Source organism: Mobula birostris, chromosome 5, assembly GCF_030028105.1.
Source record: "Mobula birostris isolate sMobBir1 chromosome 5, sMobBir1.hap1, whole genome shotgun sequence".
Lineage (NCBI taxonomy): Eukaryota > Metazoa > Chordata > Chondrichthyes > Myliobatiformes > Myliobatidae > Mobula > Mobula birostris.
The window spans coordinates 58078215-58094566 of NC_092374.1; the positions used below are offsets into that span (position 1 = coordinate 58078215).

Sequence of the window (16352 nt, forward strand, 5' to 3'; positions counted from 1 at the left end):
AGAAATACATCACCTCACAAACTACCCACTCGTCTGCCCCTGATAGTACTCTCTGCCCCTCCTGCATCCCCCCCATTAAGCTCCCCAGATCCAACAGGACTGGTGTGGAAGCAAGTGATCCTCATTCTCCAGGGGCTATCTACTGCAAAGTACCACACAATCTGAGAGCATGTTCTCATTGTTAAGATGGGACCTTGCCTGCGCAAGAGCTGTGGAATGCCATCCCTAATACGGCTGTCACAGATAAATACTTCCGCCACAGATGGAACAGCACTGTGTTGTTGGTTACATCCCTCGGGTTGCCTCACTGACAAATTAAAACGGCGCCATCTTTGACAGTTACGCACTTTCGGATCCAAATAACTTCGTCAGCGGTAGTGCAGCTGATCCTCTCTAGGGGATGGACATTAAAGTCCCCACTCAATGCCGTTTACTACTTTCAATGCTTCATCCACATCCTTCCTGTAGTGAGGCGACCAGAACTGAGCACAGTACTCCAGGTGGGGTCTGACCAGAGTCCTATATAGCTGCAACATTACCTCTCGGATCTTAAACTCAATCCCACGATTAATGAAGGCCAATGCACCAGAGTCCACCTGTGCACAGGCTTTGAGTGTCCTTTGGACTCAGACCCCAAGATCACTCTGATCTTCCACACTATCAAGAGTCTTACCATTAATACTATATTCTGCCATCATATTTGACCTACCAAAATGAACTACCTCACACTTATCTGGGTTAAACTCCATCTGCCACTTCTCAGGCCAGTTTTGCATCCTATCAATGTCCTGCTGTAACCTCTGACAGCCCTCCACACTGTCCACAACACCCCCAACCTTACTAACCTATCACTCCACTTCCTCATCCAGGTCACTTATGAAAATCACGAAGAGTAGGGGGTCACAGAACAGATCCCTGAGGCACACCACTTAATGTAAAATTGCATTCATTCCTTAGCTGAGGGAGCATTGTATGCAGTAATCAGTAGGAGATTTCCTTGGCCATGTTTGATCTGATGCCATGAAACACCATGAGGCCTGCAGTCCACATTGAGGTCTGCCAGGACTGCTTCCTCTCTCTTTATCATTACCTTTAGTGGTATGCCCAGATTGTGCACCAAGCTTATGATGTTTGGGACATTTAATGGAAGCTATGATTTTCAAGTTAGTCAAGTTTATTGTCATATGATCAAGAACATTGCTTTTCCCTTGTACTACCTCAACGCACCGAAATGCTCCATATGGATGGCAGGGAAAGCAAAGTGCTTCACTATGTGTTGCTATGTGTGACGATAGTAAAGTAATTTTCTGATTTACATGTATGAACAAGTGCAGTAAAAAACTTGCTTGCAGTAGCATCGCAAGCACATAGCATTACAAACACAAAATCAACAAGAAAACATGCATTATACAAAAATATTCAAATTATTTAAGAAAGAACACAATTAGATCAAAAAGAAAATAAAGTCCATTATAGTACCAAATGGTAATAGTGTTGTTATAGTGAGGTAGAGATTAGGGTTACACAAATTGCTTCATGAATCAAATGCTGAAGGGAATTATGGTAGCTGTTCTTGAACCTGCTGCTGTGGGACTTCAGAGTTCTGTACCTCCTGCCCAATGGTAGCTTTGTACTGCCAGCAGTATTTTGTTTTCTTTATTTTAAAAAATATACTTTATACATAATATGCAGTATACAGGAATACAGTCTGCATGCATCTTTCTCTACATTCATTGACCAATATAAGTTCTTCCAACGTATCAATACTACACATTTCCTCCTTTACAAAGGACACAGCCCCTCAGTGTCCCGGGATGACATCATGCTAGCATTTCCAGACATAAATATCCTCTTCATTCAGGTGTCCTCTCTGCAAATCTGCCTACAAGACCTCTCTGTTTATATTATAAAATGGAGACCAAGGTGTTACACAACACTGCGAGAGCAATAGGAAATCATTATCAACATTCAGTCCAAATTTATTGTAACTTCTCTGCTTTTATTGCTTTCTCTCAATCTACTTATTATATCCAGTTAACTATTTTGTCAAAATTATGCAAAATATGAAATCTATTTCTGGTTGTTTCAGTAAATTTAGTAATGTATTGGCTTAGAAATCATTGTCCTTATTTGACTATATGACTTAATAATTGAAGAAAATGCAAAGCTGCTGTATATCATTTGTCATGTACGGCTGTAACAATGCATGTTTTAGATTAAATAAGTTTAAGAGTTTTGGGTAAATCAAATCACAAAGACTGTAGTAGTTAAAGAAAAACCTCAGCTAATGAGACTCCTTTCTTATCCCTATGTTCTGCAGACTGTCCTTTCCTGTGCTGTGGTTGACCAATGTCTTTTTAACATGCAGTCATTTTACCAATATGCATTCCCCAGTGTTGTGTTAAAGATCAAGTCAAGTCAAGTCAAGTCGCTTTTTATTGTCATTTCGACCATAAACTGCTGGTACAGTACACAGTAAAAACGAAACAACGTTCCTTCAGGACCATGGTGCTACATCAATTAACACAAAGCTACACCCGACTAAGTGAGACAACACAAGGCTACACTAGACTACGTAAGACAACACAAAAACTACATTAGACTACAGACCTACACAGGACTACATAAAGTGCACAAAACAGTGCAGGCAGTACAATAAATAATAAACAAGACAATAGGCACAGTAGAGGACAAATTACAATATAATAATAAATGATGTAGATGTCAGTCTATACTCTGAGTATTGAGGAGTCTGATAGCTTGGGGGAAGAAACTGTTGCACAGTCTGGTTGTGAGAGCCCAAATGCTTCGGTACCTTTTGCCAGATGACAGGACGGAGAAGAGTTTGTGTGAGGGGTGAGTGGGGTCCTTCACAACGCTGTTAGCTTTGCGGGTGCAGCGTGTGGTGTAAATGTCTGTAATAGTGGGAAGAGAGACGCCGATGATCTTCTCAGCTGACCTCACTATCCGCTGCAGGGTCTTGCAATCGGAGACAGCGCAATTCCTGAACCAGGCAGTGATGCAGCTGCTCAGGATGCTCTCAATGCATTCTCTGTAGAATGTGGTGAGGATGGGGGGTGGGAGATGGACTTTTCTCAGCCTTCGCAGAAAGTAGAAACGCTGTAAAGATAAGGTAGAGTAAAGATAGGTTTAACCTTCAATCTGTTTCTCGTGATTTCTCCTGGCAAATCGTGCACTTTCCTCCAGTTCTGTGATGGGGCCCTTCTACTCAACATTATGATAGGAAGGGAATGTGTTTAAATGAAAGAAATTGCCTATTCTGCTTAAAATTATTGGCACCATCTGAAACAATCTTCTCATACTTGAATTCTGGCAACATTGAAACATAAAACACCAACAAGAACAGCAGGAGGCCATGGATCCTCTTGGACTTGGTCAGCCATGCAGCTAAATCATGGTTGAATGTATTCATCATCTCCACCTTACAGTGTTCCCGCTTCCCTTCGTTCCCTTGGTGGTCAAATAGCCATTGATCTGGTATGATGGCGTGCGCAAGGACCCAGCAGTCAACCCTGGTTTAATCGAAAGTGTATTGGTTCATCTTGTACGTCTTTTTTCCGATCGCAAGTCACAGGTGAATACTAAAAACATCAACTACTGCAGGGCTATCCCATCAGCGAGTTGCTCGATAGCGATGGAGATTGATTTATTGCATACTGTTGTTGTGTTGTCATCTGGACTTGTGTACTGTTGGACGATGCATGTTCCAAAAAAAGGTGTGAGTGATCATCTTGGACATTTTTACTCTGATTGCAAGACCCTGTTGGACATTGGTAATGTAGAATAGTGAAAGTCCAGTTCACTGGTTTATTGGGGAGAACGACAGCTGGGGAGCTACATTGCCTTGGTTGTGACGAGGACCAGATCACCTGTTGCAGTTGCCAGGGTAAGAGACGCCATGGTGGTGTGGAAGAGAGCAGGGGTCACTTTTAGGTGCGCTGGAATCCATACTGGGTTTGGGGCTGGCTCCTTCCATTGGGGCTGCCCTCCAGTGTTCGCTTGATAGAAGACCAAGCCAAACCTGGACAACTCACCATCAATCTGCAGTCATGCCACTCAGGGACTTGGGCTTTATTATTTTTGTTTCTTTGTGTCTGTACGTTTGCGGAAATTGTAACCATATGTGCTATTTGTGCTCTGTGGTATGTACTATGTGCTATTGGTAATGTGTTTTGCACCTTGGCTGTATTCATGTACGGCTAAATGACAATTAAACTCGAACTTGAACATTACGCTCAACAACTGAACACCCACAGTCCTTGGATATAATTCCAAAGTATTGTAATCCTTATAGTAAAGGAATTCTTTCTCACCCCTGGCAGTCACACTGCGTGGAAACAGATCCTTTAACCCAGTTCATCCATGCTGACCAAAATATCTACCCAAGTTCATCTTACTTGCTTGCATTTGGCATTTGCTTGCCCTCTGTGTGGATAATGTTACTCTTCAAGTACTCAGTGAAAGACACCTTAACTGATACCATGCCCCTGAACTGCAGATTCTCCATCCTGAAGCATCTGCCCTGTTAATCCCTCAGAATTTTATGCATTTCTTATCTTATTTATCTAAATGCCAGAGAGCATAGACCCAGCCTTGATCATGGAACAAACCCTTCATCCTAGGAATCCCTACCAAATATGTGCTGCCTTCAGAGGTAATATATCTTTCCTTCTACAGACCTGCACATGATGCTCCAGGGGTGGCATCACCAAGCCCTCCTTATTCCTCCACTCCTATTTCTAATGAAGGACAGCACAAAATGTACATTCCTCATTGTCTGTTGTATCCTCTACATATTACATTCCTGAGTTTCATGTCTGTTTGCTAGATCTTACAAGCCCTACCAGCCCAATGAGATCATGCCATCCAATAACACCCATGTAACCAATTAACCTACTAACCCGTATATCTTGTGAACGAGGGAGGAAACCCATTGTGGTCACAGGGAAAGTGTACAAGCTCCTTGCAGACAGCATTGGAATTGAACCTGAGCTGCTGGCACTGTAAGAGCATCATGCTAAATGCTATGCTGCCGTTCATCCAAATTTCCTATCAAACTGACTAACCTCACAGCCTCCCACACCATTCACCAACTATGACTCTCTAAACCACTCACCTAACCTGTCCACCTCCTTTTGTAGGCTCTTTGCACCCTTCTCACAGCTGGGTTTCCAACCTGAATTTGCACTATCAGTGTATCTGTACACAATGCATGTTTTTTTTATTCAATTGATCCTTAGCATGAAGGGCCCAATGTTGATCTTTTTGGCACACCTCGAATAACAATCTGCCAACTTCTGATATGTCAATCCATGGCCTCCTCTGCTGAAGATGAAGCCACACTCAGGCTGGAGGAACAACACCTTATATTCCGTCTGGGTAGCCTCCAACCCGTTGGCATGAACATTGATTTCTCTAAATTCCGTTAATGCCCTCCTCTCTTTCTTACCCCATCCCTTATTTATTTATTTATTATTCCCCCCCCTCTTTTTTCCCTTTTTTCTCTCTCTATCCCTCTCACAATCACTCCTTGCCTGCTCTCCATCTTCCTCTGGGCTCCCCTCCCCCTTTCTTTCTCCCCAGGCCTCCCGTCCCATGATCCTCCCCCTTCTCTAGCTCTGTATCTCTTTTGCCAATCAACTTTCCAGCTTTTGGCTCCATCCCTCCCCCTCCTGTCTTCTCCTATCATTTTGGATCCCCCTCCTCCCCCTCCCACTTTCAAATCTCTTACTATCTCTTTATTCAGTTAGTCCTGACGAAGGGTCTCGGCCCGAAACGTCGACTGTACTTCTTCCTATTCATGCTGCCTGGCCTACTGCGTTCCACCAGCATTTTGTGTGTGTTGCTTGAATTTCCAGCATCTGCAGATTTTCTCGAATCTACCAACTTTTTTTCTGTTCGTTATCCTATTTGTTTATGGCACCCCACCCTTTGAGCCCTGATTTATGATGAGGTGCCTTACAAATGAATGTTATCACAGGCTTTTTGAAAAATCAGAGTATACTTATCCATTAATTTTGACCATATTCTCTGAAAGGTAGAAGAACGGAATTAATCTCATTAAAATTGTGAGAAGGTTTGAAAGTTTAGATACCAGGAGGCTGCTCCTCATTGTTGGAGAGTCTAAATTAAAGGGCATTGTTTCCAGAATAGGGGTTAGCTGATTCAGGTCATGAACTGAAATGTCGACCATTCTTCCACCTCTGTAGAAGCTGCTTGACCTGCTTGAGTTCATGCAGCAGTATGTTTTATTTTTACTCTATATTACAGCATCTGCAGTCTCTTGTGTCTCTGATCATCCAATGTGAATTGAGGCAAGAAGAAATTGCTGAGATAATAGTTTCAGAAACGCCCAAATAATCAAGGACTTTTGGGATTGGGTAGGAGATGGGCTTGAGGACTGGCAAGTGATCTCAGTGAACGGTGGTGCATCTCAACCTGGCTCCCATTCCTATTTTTATGCATTTGTTTTCTTAGTATAGACTCCTAAGGCTCAATGTCTCCCTTAAGGATGTCTAAGAGAAATGTTCAGCAAGAATCAGTTTAGTAACCGTGGTAGCTTTATGCCAGTTATGATTGAAACTATCATTCAGGTTGAATGTTTGTTTCCAAAAACTAACATTTAAATGACACACTGTTACAGGGAACTGTTTGTGGCCAGCCATGCCCAGAGGGAAGATATGGAATAAACTGCTCCCAGGAATGCCAGTGTCATAATGGAGGGCAATGCGACTCAGCCACGGGTCAGTGCCATTGTGGAGCTGGCTACACAGGGGAGAGGTAATGGCATTTCTCAGTATTGTATTTTAAAGCTTTACTGTTTTCAAATTGTGTCGACATCCACTATACCGTTTATCACCATTGTTGTAGTAACCTCTTCATTCTTATTAAGTCTGTTCTCTTGCCCCTTCTCAGTTTCTAACTCTTTTTTATGGGCAGCTATAAACAACCCCATTTCCCAGGCACCTTTTGAAATCTACAACATTAAACAAACTTTTCGTCACATTGTAACATGTTGGATGACTTGTTTAGAGCAGTTGGAAAATTTTGCCATATGGGAGACAGTGTTTGTGTGGGAATGTTTTCAAGCAGTTTATGTGCAGTAAGCTTATAGAACAACTGGTTAGTTTCACAGTGCATTCAGTGATCAAATTAAATGCAATGGGTTTCATTTCATGCCCTTCTGCAATAATCAAACAGAGAATGGTGAATCCCTTGAAATCTGTCTCAAGCTTACTGGAGACCAGGTGATTAGATATATTTAAGGTAGAGATGAACAGTTGAGGAATTGAGGCTTATGGGGAACTGGAACAGAGGGGAAAGCAACATATAATCTCATTTAAGGGCGAGGCAGGCTTGAGGGAATCAATGTCCGACTTCAGTTCCTTTTTTTTCTTGTGTCCTTATGTTAAAAATATGTAGATGCTGAACGTCTGAAATAGTAATAGTACTAGAAATACTCAGCATGTCAGGCTGCATCTGCCAAGAGGGTAGCAGGGTTAAAGTTTTGGATCAATGACCTTTCATCAAAACTAAGAAGTGTTAGGAATCAAAACTTTAAAGTTGCAGTGAAGGAAGGTGGGGGCAGTGGGTTGGTGAGCATGGAGAAATTCTGCAATAGTGTGGAGACCAAGAAAGTCTGAATTAGATGTCTGGTGCTGGCTCGAGAGGGGCAGTACAGGTTTGTTATTCTCAGCAGATCTCTCTGAAGGAGATTATAGATAGAGGAAGATGAATGAAGAGAGGGAAATGAAAATAATGCTGGTAAAAGTCAGGCTCAGAGACACAAAGAAGAGAGTTACTATAGAAGTGAGTTACAATATACACACACAAATTGCTAGAGGAACAGCACATCAGACAGTATCTCTGAAAAGGAATAAACAATCAATGGGTCAGGCCGAGACCCTTCATCAGGACTGGAAAAGAAGCGGTTCTTCCTCCCCCCCTACCCTCTCCAGTCCTGATGAAGGGTCCTGGTCTGAAATATAAAATGTTATTCCTCTCCATACATGCTGCCTGACCTGCTGAGTTGCTCCAGCATTTTATGTGTGTTGCTCTGAATTTCCAACATCTGCAGTATCTCTTGAGCTTATGAAGAGATTTACAAGCTTGATTTTGTAAATAAACTAATGTAAAAAGTATCTTTTGCAATTTGCTTTAATTATGATTATGATGGAACATAAGACAATAGCCCATTGACATTTGGACTAGCTATTATCGATGGCTAAGTGAATCTTCTAACCGCTTGCGGCAATGGAGGGAGGTGTCTTGAGTTACAAATTGCAACACTGTTTTGCAACAACGCAAAACCTTTGTGCTATGTAACCAATGACTCATTCAATTGTTAATCATTAGTTAAATTCCCTACAGATTGTCATGGCTGGTTGCTGACAGCATTGGGACTCTTTAATAAAGGAGTAATACACAAAAAATGCTGGAGGAATTCAGCAGGTCAGGCAGCATCTATGGGAATGGACAGCTGACATTTCACACCGAGACCCTTTCTCAGGCCTGGCTATAGAAGAAAGAATCTGATAGGAGTGGACCATTGGAGAAAGGGGAGGAGGAGGAGGGGCACCAGAAGGAGGTGATAGGCAGGTGGGAGAAGAAAAGGGGCAAGAGGGAGCCAGAATGTTGAATGGAAAAAAAAGAAGCGGGAGAGGGAAGAAATTACCAGAAGTTAGGTGAATTACCAATGTTCGTGGAGTCAGTCAGGTTGGAAGCTAACCAGACAGAATAAGAGGTGTTGCTCCTCCAACCCGAGAGTGGTGTCATCATCGCTATAGACAAGGCTATGGACTGACATATGGGGATGGGAAGTGGAATTAAAGTTTTATTATCCTGTAATAACAATCAACCACTCCTGTTGGACAGGGAGTGATTGAGACTGTGGAAGCTGAATCCTGAAGGTACAAAATTGCCAGCAAATTCTGAAAATATTTATCTTCATGTTCTCACTTTCCCTCATTTTACTTTTCTCCAGGTATCTGATCTGACCTGGTTTCCTTTTGTGCTTCCATGCTTTTATTGTTAATCCTTATGTTATCATTGGTTAAAGAGAAATGTTGCCCCATTGCCTCTTAATGTCCTGACATCCTAGTGCCCTCAGTAGGCCATTAGCAGCTCATGCTCACAGTAGATTGCAAGGCAAACACATTTTGAGTCGAAAACTGTGGAATATAATCCTACCAACAGAGACCACATGAAATGCCTGACTGCCATAAGATCTGGGCCACCAATTTGCAGCTGAAAACAAGAGGTAGAGTTACATAGAAAATGTAATAAACAGGATCTTAAGTGTTCACTCTTGCTGGAAAGCAATAATCTCCTCGACATATTACAGTCAATGTTCACTCCCACACTGACATATCTGCACTAATGCTGTAGGGCCACTCACTAAGCCACAGAGCATGCACTTAACATTCTCAGCTCTGCAAATGCAGGATAATTTTCCCATAGAGGGTGCATGCCTAATCCTTTTAGTCCTGATTAACCGAGGCACTCTTAACACAGCTCTCTGTGCATCCCATTGACTCATCCATGGTAAATGCCTCTAGTGTATATTCTGTATTTTACATCTAAAAGATTGTAGCCTGCAGTGTAGGTTTTAGTGTAAATGCTCCCTGCTGTCACTTTAATGAGGGTTTAACCAGTTACAAGCTTGTTCTGAAATAGGTCAGTAATTTGTCAGGTCATTTCGGGGCCAGGTCACACTGCTACACCAACAACTTGTATATATAAAATAGCTTTAAGAAACAAGAACATTATCAAACAATCTGAATCTGAGTCACACAGGAAGATGTTAGAGAAGGTGACCAAAAGCTTTATTGAACAGGTAGGTTAAACTTCAAGGAGGGAATTCCAGAGCTTAAGGCCCACGGAGCTAAAATTATGGATGCGACTATTGGAACAACTAATGGCTCCTTGTCGTACCCCTGTCTCTATAGAAACATAGAAACATAGAAAATAGGTGCAGGAGTAGGCCATTCGGCCCTTCGAGCCTGCACCGCCATTTATTATGATCATGGCTGATCATCCAACTCAGAACACCGCCCCAGCCTTCGCTCCATACCCACTGACCCCTGTAGCCACAAGGGCCATATCTAACTCCCTCTTAAATATAGCCAATGAACTGGCCTCAACTGTTTCCTGTGGCAGAGAATTCCACAGATTCACCACTCTCTGTGTGAAGATGTTTTTCCTAATCTCGGTCCTAAAAGGCTTCCCCTCTATCCTCAAACTGTGACCCCTCGTTCTGGACTTCCCCAACATTGGGAACAATTTTCCTGCATCTAGCCTGTCCAATCCCTTTAGGATCTTATACGTTTCAATCAGATCCCCCCTCAAGCTTCTAAATTCCGACGAGTACAAGCCCAGTTCATCCAGTCTTTCTTCATATGAAAGTCCTGCCATCCCAGGAATCAATCTGGTGAACCTTCTTTGTACTCCCTCTATGGCAAGGATGTCTTTCCTCAGATTAGGGGACCAAAACTGCACACAATACTCCAGGTGTGGTCTCACCAAGGCCTTGTACAACTGCAGTAGTACCTCCCTGCTCCTGTACTCGAATCCTCTCGCTATAAATGCCAGCTATAGTCTTCAATCTTTTTAACGTTGCAGGATTTCTTGAGGTGGGGGTGCAGTGGCAATGTGACAAGGCCCCAGGGAGATTGAGAACGTCAACTCACTACATAGATTCATTTTCTGGTTCAGTTCTTACAACGTGGGCTGTGGATGGATCAGGGGAAACCTCAAGTAAATTTGTGCCGACTTTCCCCTTTTCCAGTCAGAGGAGTAGAGAAAGCTTGTTTGTGATTTACGCTGGTTTAACAAAAAGATCAGGACGTCTACAGCTGCCACTCATTGTGTCGGCAGCAGGTTATTTTCCGGATTCCTAGTGGTAAGGTGGTCAATTCGCACCGCATTTTGCTTTATTGTTCATTGCCTATGCAGCACTTAGCAAACATTTTGTTTCTTTTCAATGAGTAGATGTTGGGCAAACAGTTGGGTTGAAATTAATTCCAGATGATTCCTCCAAAGTTGGATTTTTGAACAAAAATGACAAATGAAGATTGGGTTGTTTAAAGACAACCTCATTTCCCCTTTTAGCGTGATATTTGAGATTGACTGTGTTAGGCACTGCAGTTTCAAATGCTGTGCAGGTTACATATTACTGTAGAGTGTCTAAGTGTCTCGTGGTTACTTTGCTGCTACTCAGTCTACTGCAAGGAATGCTGTGTCAACAAACTTTCATTGATGTTTACGTAGACAACTTCGGCTGTGGCTCAAAGGATAATACTCCCTCTTCTCTAGGTGAAAAGTAAAGGGTTCAACTTCCAATCCAATAATGGGTGCAAAAATTTTGTCTGTCGCTTTGGTAGAATACTGGATTGTCAGATATGCTGATGTTTGGATTAAGTATCAAAATGACTACCCTTTCATGTGGATTTAAATGACCATGTGGTGTTATTTTGAAGCAAGCAGGGGCTTTCTTCTTGGTTCCTTGACCGACATTTCTCTATTGACTGTATTTGGTCGGAGTTTACTGTGTTAAAGTTGTATGCCTTCTTGTCTACCTTAGAAAGTTGGATTCACTTTAAAGCTATTTTATTAGCTATAAAAGAAAATTAGATGTTCATTCCTCTATCATCTTTCACATCCCAAAGCATGTACAAACACTTTATATATCCTTTCAAAATGTAATACTGTAATAGCTATAATGTTATAAGAGCACCCAACTATGAACGAAGATAGCTCCTGCAAACACCAATGTGAAGATGAAAAGATAATTTGTTGTAGAGATGTTCATTGAAAGGTAAGTATTGACCAAAGCATTGGGATGGATTTCCTATTGGGATGGTGTTACAGAATCTTTTCTGCCTCTTTATGCAATGGCTTGTTTTCAATTGATTTCTGTGGCTTTTGAGGTAGTTGTTGGAACCAGTGTGGGATCTACAGGTTCTTCCAAAGGTGAGGTAATGAGTACCAGATGGGATAAATGGGTGGGTCGCTTGGATGGTGAAATGGTACTCCTGCAGTTTATGTTGGGTTTCTGTACTCACTAGGAATGGACAAGTTTCTCAAAACTGTCCTGAATACTCCTTTTCCATCTTAAGAAGGCCTGGATATTATCTGCCATCCCACTGATAGTGGGAAAGTTATACTCAAACCGTTTCTTTTGTCCACATCTGATGGATTCTCTAAAATGAGAATGGAGCATTTGATTTAGGAGTCTAGTGTCAGGTTTGCAGCAGCTTATTGAATATAATTAGGGACCCTGTACTAGGGGTGTTGGCCTGGGAGACAACATTGAAGACATTGTTCGCTTACCCTGTCAATGGATTTGGTGGATTTTGCAGGGATAGTGTTTGTGATAATTCTCCAGTGCTCCTTGACAGGACAGATGGGGTCTTCATTTAATGTCCCATTCCAAAGGTGCAACCTCTAATGATGTAACAGTGCCATACAGGGAGAAGGTGCATTTGACCACTGGGATAATATGCTGCATAGTGAAAAATAGCTGATACCAAAGTGGGGCCAGGGATGGACAAGGTGAAAAAAAAGCAAGGAATAACAACACAAACACTTTCCTCTATATTGAATTGAAGGACCATTGTTATCCTAGTCCACCAGGAATATCTCTGGAGCTTTCCCGCAGGCTGATGAGAGGGCAAAGCGGATCTCTTATAACATTTGTTTCTATTGTACCTTCACTCGCACAATGGGCTTGAGTCTGCTGTGTAGTGAATGAGACGATATCTCAGGTTTAAAGTTTCAAAGACTACTTATCATCAAAGAATGTATAATTATAAAACCTAGAGACTTGTATGCTTACAGGCAGTCGCAAAGCAAGGAACCTGAGAGAACCTAATTAGGGAAAAAAGACCAAACCCAGCCCCCCAGTGCCCACAGAGAAAGAGAAAAAAACACAAAACAAGTCACCACACAAGGGGTATTTTTTCTCCCCATGTCCCTCTGACTATACGCCTTGCCCATCCTTTGGGCTCCCCCCCCCCCCTTATTTCTCCCTAGTCCTCCTGTCCCATGACCCTCTCATATCCCTTTCAATCAACTATCCAGCTCTTGGTTCCATCCCTCCCCCTCCTGTCTTCTCCTATCATTTCGGATCTCCCCCTCCCCCTCCCACTTTCAAATCTCTTACTAGCTCTTCTTTCAGTTAGTCCTGATGAAGGGACTCGGCCCGAAACGTCGACTGTACCTCTTCCTAGAGATGCTGCCTGGCCTGCTGTGTTCACCAGCAACTTTTATGTGTGTTGCTTGAAATTCCAGCATCTGCAGATTTCCTCGTGTTTACATTTACAAAACAAATCATGCAAGCAATAGAAGCGAGCAACAACATCTGCATTCCAAACAAAATTGATTCCTTAGATCCAAATCCCCGGAGCAGCCTGGCATAGGCCCAAAGCCTCAGTATTCAGTTCATGATATTAGTGGGGCAAATCATCACAAAATTCACAGACACAAAGCACAGCAGCCAAGGGCCGTCCCACAGCCTTAGCATCACAGAGACAGAAGCCCCAGACTATCTGTGCTGATGTTTAAATTGTCCAAACCTCGCACTAGGACCTGGCCCCGCTGGCTGCGAATCGCTCTGGGCCTAGATTTTGCTGCTGAAGGAGTGGTTCACAACCTCTCCAAATCGGCTCAGTGACCAAAGCAATCCAACTTTGCCTGACTCTCAACACCCTGCCTTTCCAGTCTATATAGGCCATCATTTAGAATGTCCAAACAGCAGGTTGTACCTCACATTAGGACCCAGGCCTTGCCACAACGAATCGCTCTGCAATTTACTTAAAAAAAAGTGTTACTAGTAATGGTTTTATTCAAATTTCTTTGCTTTTGAACTACCAGTAAGCTATCACACGTCTTAAGTAGTGCCATTTTAAACTGGAAATTTAAGGTGTTCCAGCGTCTTCTGATTTTGAGGCAAAAATCCAAACTGAGTCATTTACAACACAGGAGTCCTGAATTTGGAAAATAAGCTATAGAAATAAAAGTCTTTAGTGTTTCTAACTTGAACCATGGGTTGGATTGCTGAAACTGTTACCAATGTTGCATTAACAGTGCTTATTCACAAACTTGAAAATCGGTGTATTTAACCAATTTCCCCTGGGATCAATAAAGTACGACTATGACTACTATGACCACTTGGTTAATTAATACCATGTTATTCAATGATAGTTCTTTCAGCTTCTTTCAGGAAACTTCTCCGTTTTCTAGTTGTTGGTTGAACGTTGTAGTCAAGCATGTAAGCCCAAAAAGATTCAAAGATTGCACATTGGAATGTTCTGGACATCTTCAGCAGGGCAGACGGATGATCTTAAGGGAGGGTCAGTGTTCATGATTCAAGTTAATGACCTTTTAACAGAACTCATCACCCTGAAGAGTTAACAACACTGATAATTGTACAGATGCTTGAGATGTAAACACTTACATGATGCCGACTGGTTAATCTGTTGAATAAAGGGATTTTATTTCTATTTTGCATTTTTATTTGTTTAACACACAAAATATTTGTTTCCTTGGCCTGTTTCATCTGGGATCTCAACTGTATGAATAACAGATAGCAGAAATACACTTATTGAAAGTTTACATTTCTGCTAATGCCAACGTACAAAAGCTTGTTTCTTACAATGACTTTTGAATATTGTGCTGAAGATCATTAATTTAAGAATAAACATCCATAGGGTGCATACATTTGCAATACCACGTGCTTTCAATAAGATTTTTCCTTTTTAGAAATTTAATGAAATGCTAAAGCTTATAGCACATTAATTCATTCAGAGGCAATGAGGGTATTCACAATCTATCAACCCATTTTCACCATTGTTCAAAACTCTATCCCAACAGGAAGGGGTCCTTGCACTCGCATTGATGATCCATAGTTAAGGTCACAGAGCTTTTCCAGATTAACGGTGGGAATAGAGTTGGCATTGTCTAAACCAGGAGCCACAGACAGAATAAATCGACGACAAACAAATGCATCATTGTACTGTGATCATGATCTCAGCTAGTCTGGGGAGTAATCTTAGTGACGAAGTGATACAACTCTGTTGCCTGAAAATAGATTATGTCTATAACGATGCACAATTATCAGTTTAGATATAAATAAAAATTCAATGAGCCTGTTTATTAAATTTATGTTAGTTGACATGACAAATGGAAATTCACAGTTTCACAAAACAAGGCTTTATGAATGCAATTCTTTGATAATTTGATTTTACTTTGAATTTTCACTGCAGATTCTGGCTTTTTAGCACAATGACGTTGTTTGTTACATACAAACATCCTCCCATCCCCCTACATCCCAGCCTTTCACCATATTCTCATTCTCTAATACATTTATCTAACTTTTCCTCTTAAATCATCATACTCCTTGTAGTATTGGGCACAATATTCACCATCATCTGGGTAAAATGTACATACTAATTTCCCTGATTTGTGACTGTCCTGTGTTAATCTCCTCTTGGTTTCAGCCCCATCCAAAATGAAACTTCCCTGCTAATCTCCCCATTAACGTTAAGACTTCTTGAAAGTCATTTCTCAGATTGAGATCGAAGTTTTTATTACCGGATACAGTTAAGTGAACTTAAGTGATCCAAGTGAAGTACAGTATTGCACAAAAATCTATATATATGTACCTATGACTTTTGCACAGTACTGTCGTAATCTTATGTATTGCACTGTACTGTATGCCACAAAAAAAAATCATGACATGTGAGTGATGGTAAACTGATTCTGATATGGGTCTTTAATGTGGACTGAGAATGGGAAGGGGGCAGGCAGAAGGGAATCGTGTTTGGGAAAAGGGGAAGGGAGAGGGGAGGGAGCAAGATGCACCAGAGGGACATTCTGTAAAGATCACTAAGCCAATTGAATCAGATGACCTTGCCTGGTGTCTCAGGGCTGGGTATGTCTGCACCCACACCACCCTCCCCCTGGCATTTCTTTTCTGCCACCTATCCCACATCCTTCCTCCAGCACTCCACCCTCACCATTCCCAACATCCTTATTTACAAACTCGCTCTCTGCTCCATGTTGACAAAGACAGTACGGTGCAAGGGTCTTAGGCACCCTAGTTATATATACGTGCCCAAGACCTTTGCACAGTACTGTATATGTGAATGGAAAAAAATCTTTGATGAGCTCTGATCGTGATGTTTTGAGGTTTAGTTAGTAATGAAGTGGGAGGAGCAATCACAGGCAGAACTTAATTGGCAAAGATATATGTAAATGAGATGAACAGGAATCTAAAATAAAAACAGAAAATGTTGGAAATGCTTAGCAAATTAGGCAGCATCTGTGAAGTT

The 16352-nt window shown here is 41.8% G+C and overlaps 1 protein-coding gene across 2 annotated transcripts in view; it reads left to right on the top strand.

Annotated features, from left to right (window-relative positions):
* megf10 (multiple EGF-like-domains 10) overlaps nt 1-16352 on the top strand; it is a 171780-nt gene that overhangs the window by 90767 nt on the left and 64661 nt on the right. For both annotated transcript variants that reach the window (XM_072258063.1, XM_072258064.1), the window contains exon 8: nt 6665-6801. In XM_072258063.1, the coding sequence (XP_072114164.1) occupies nt 6665-6801 (137 nt within the window). The remainder of the gene's footprint in view (nt 1-6664; nt 6802-16352) is intronic.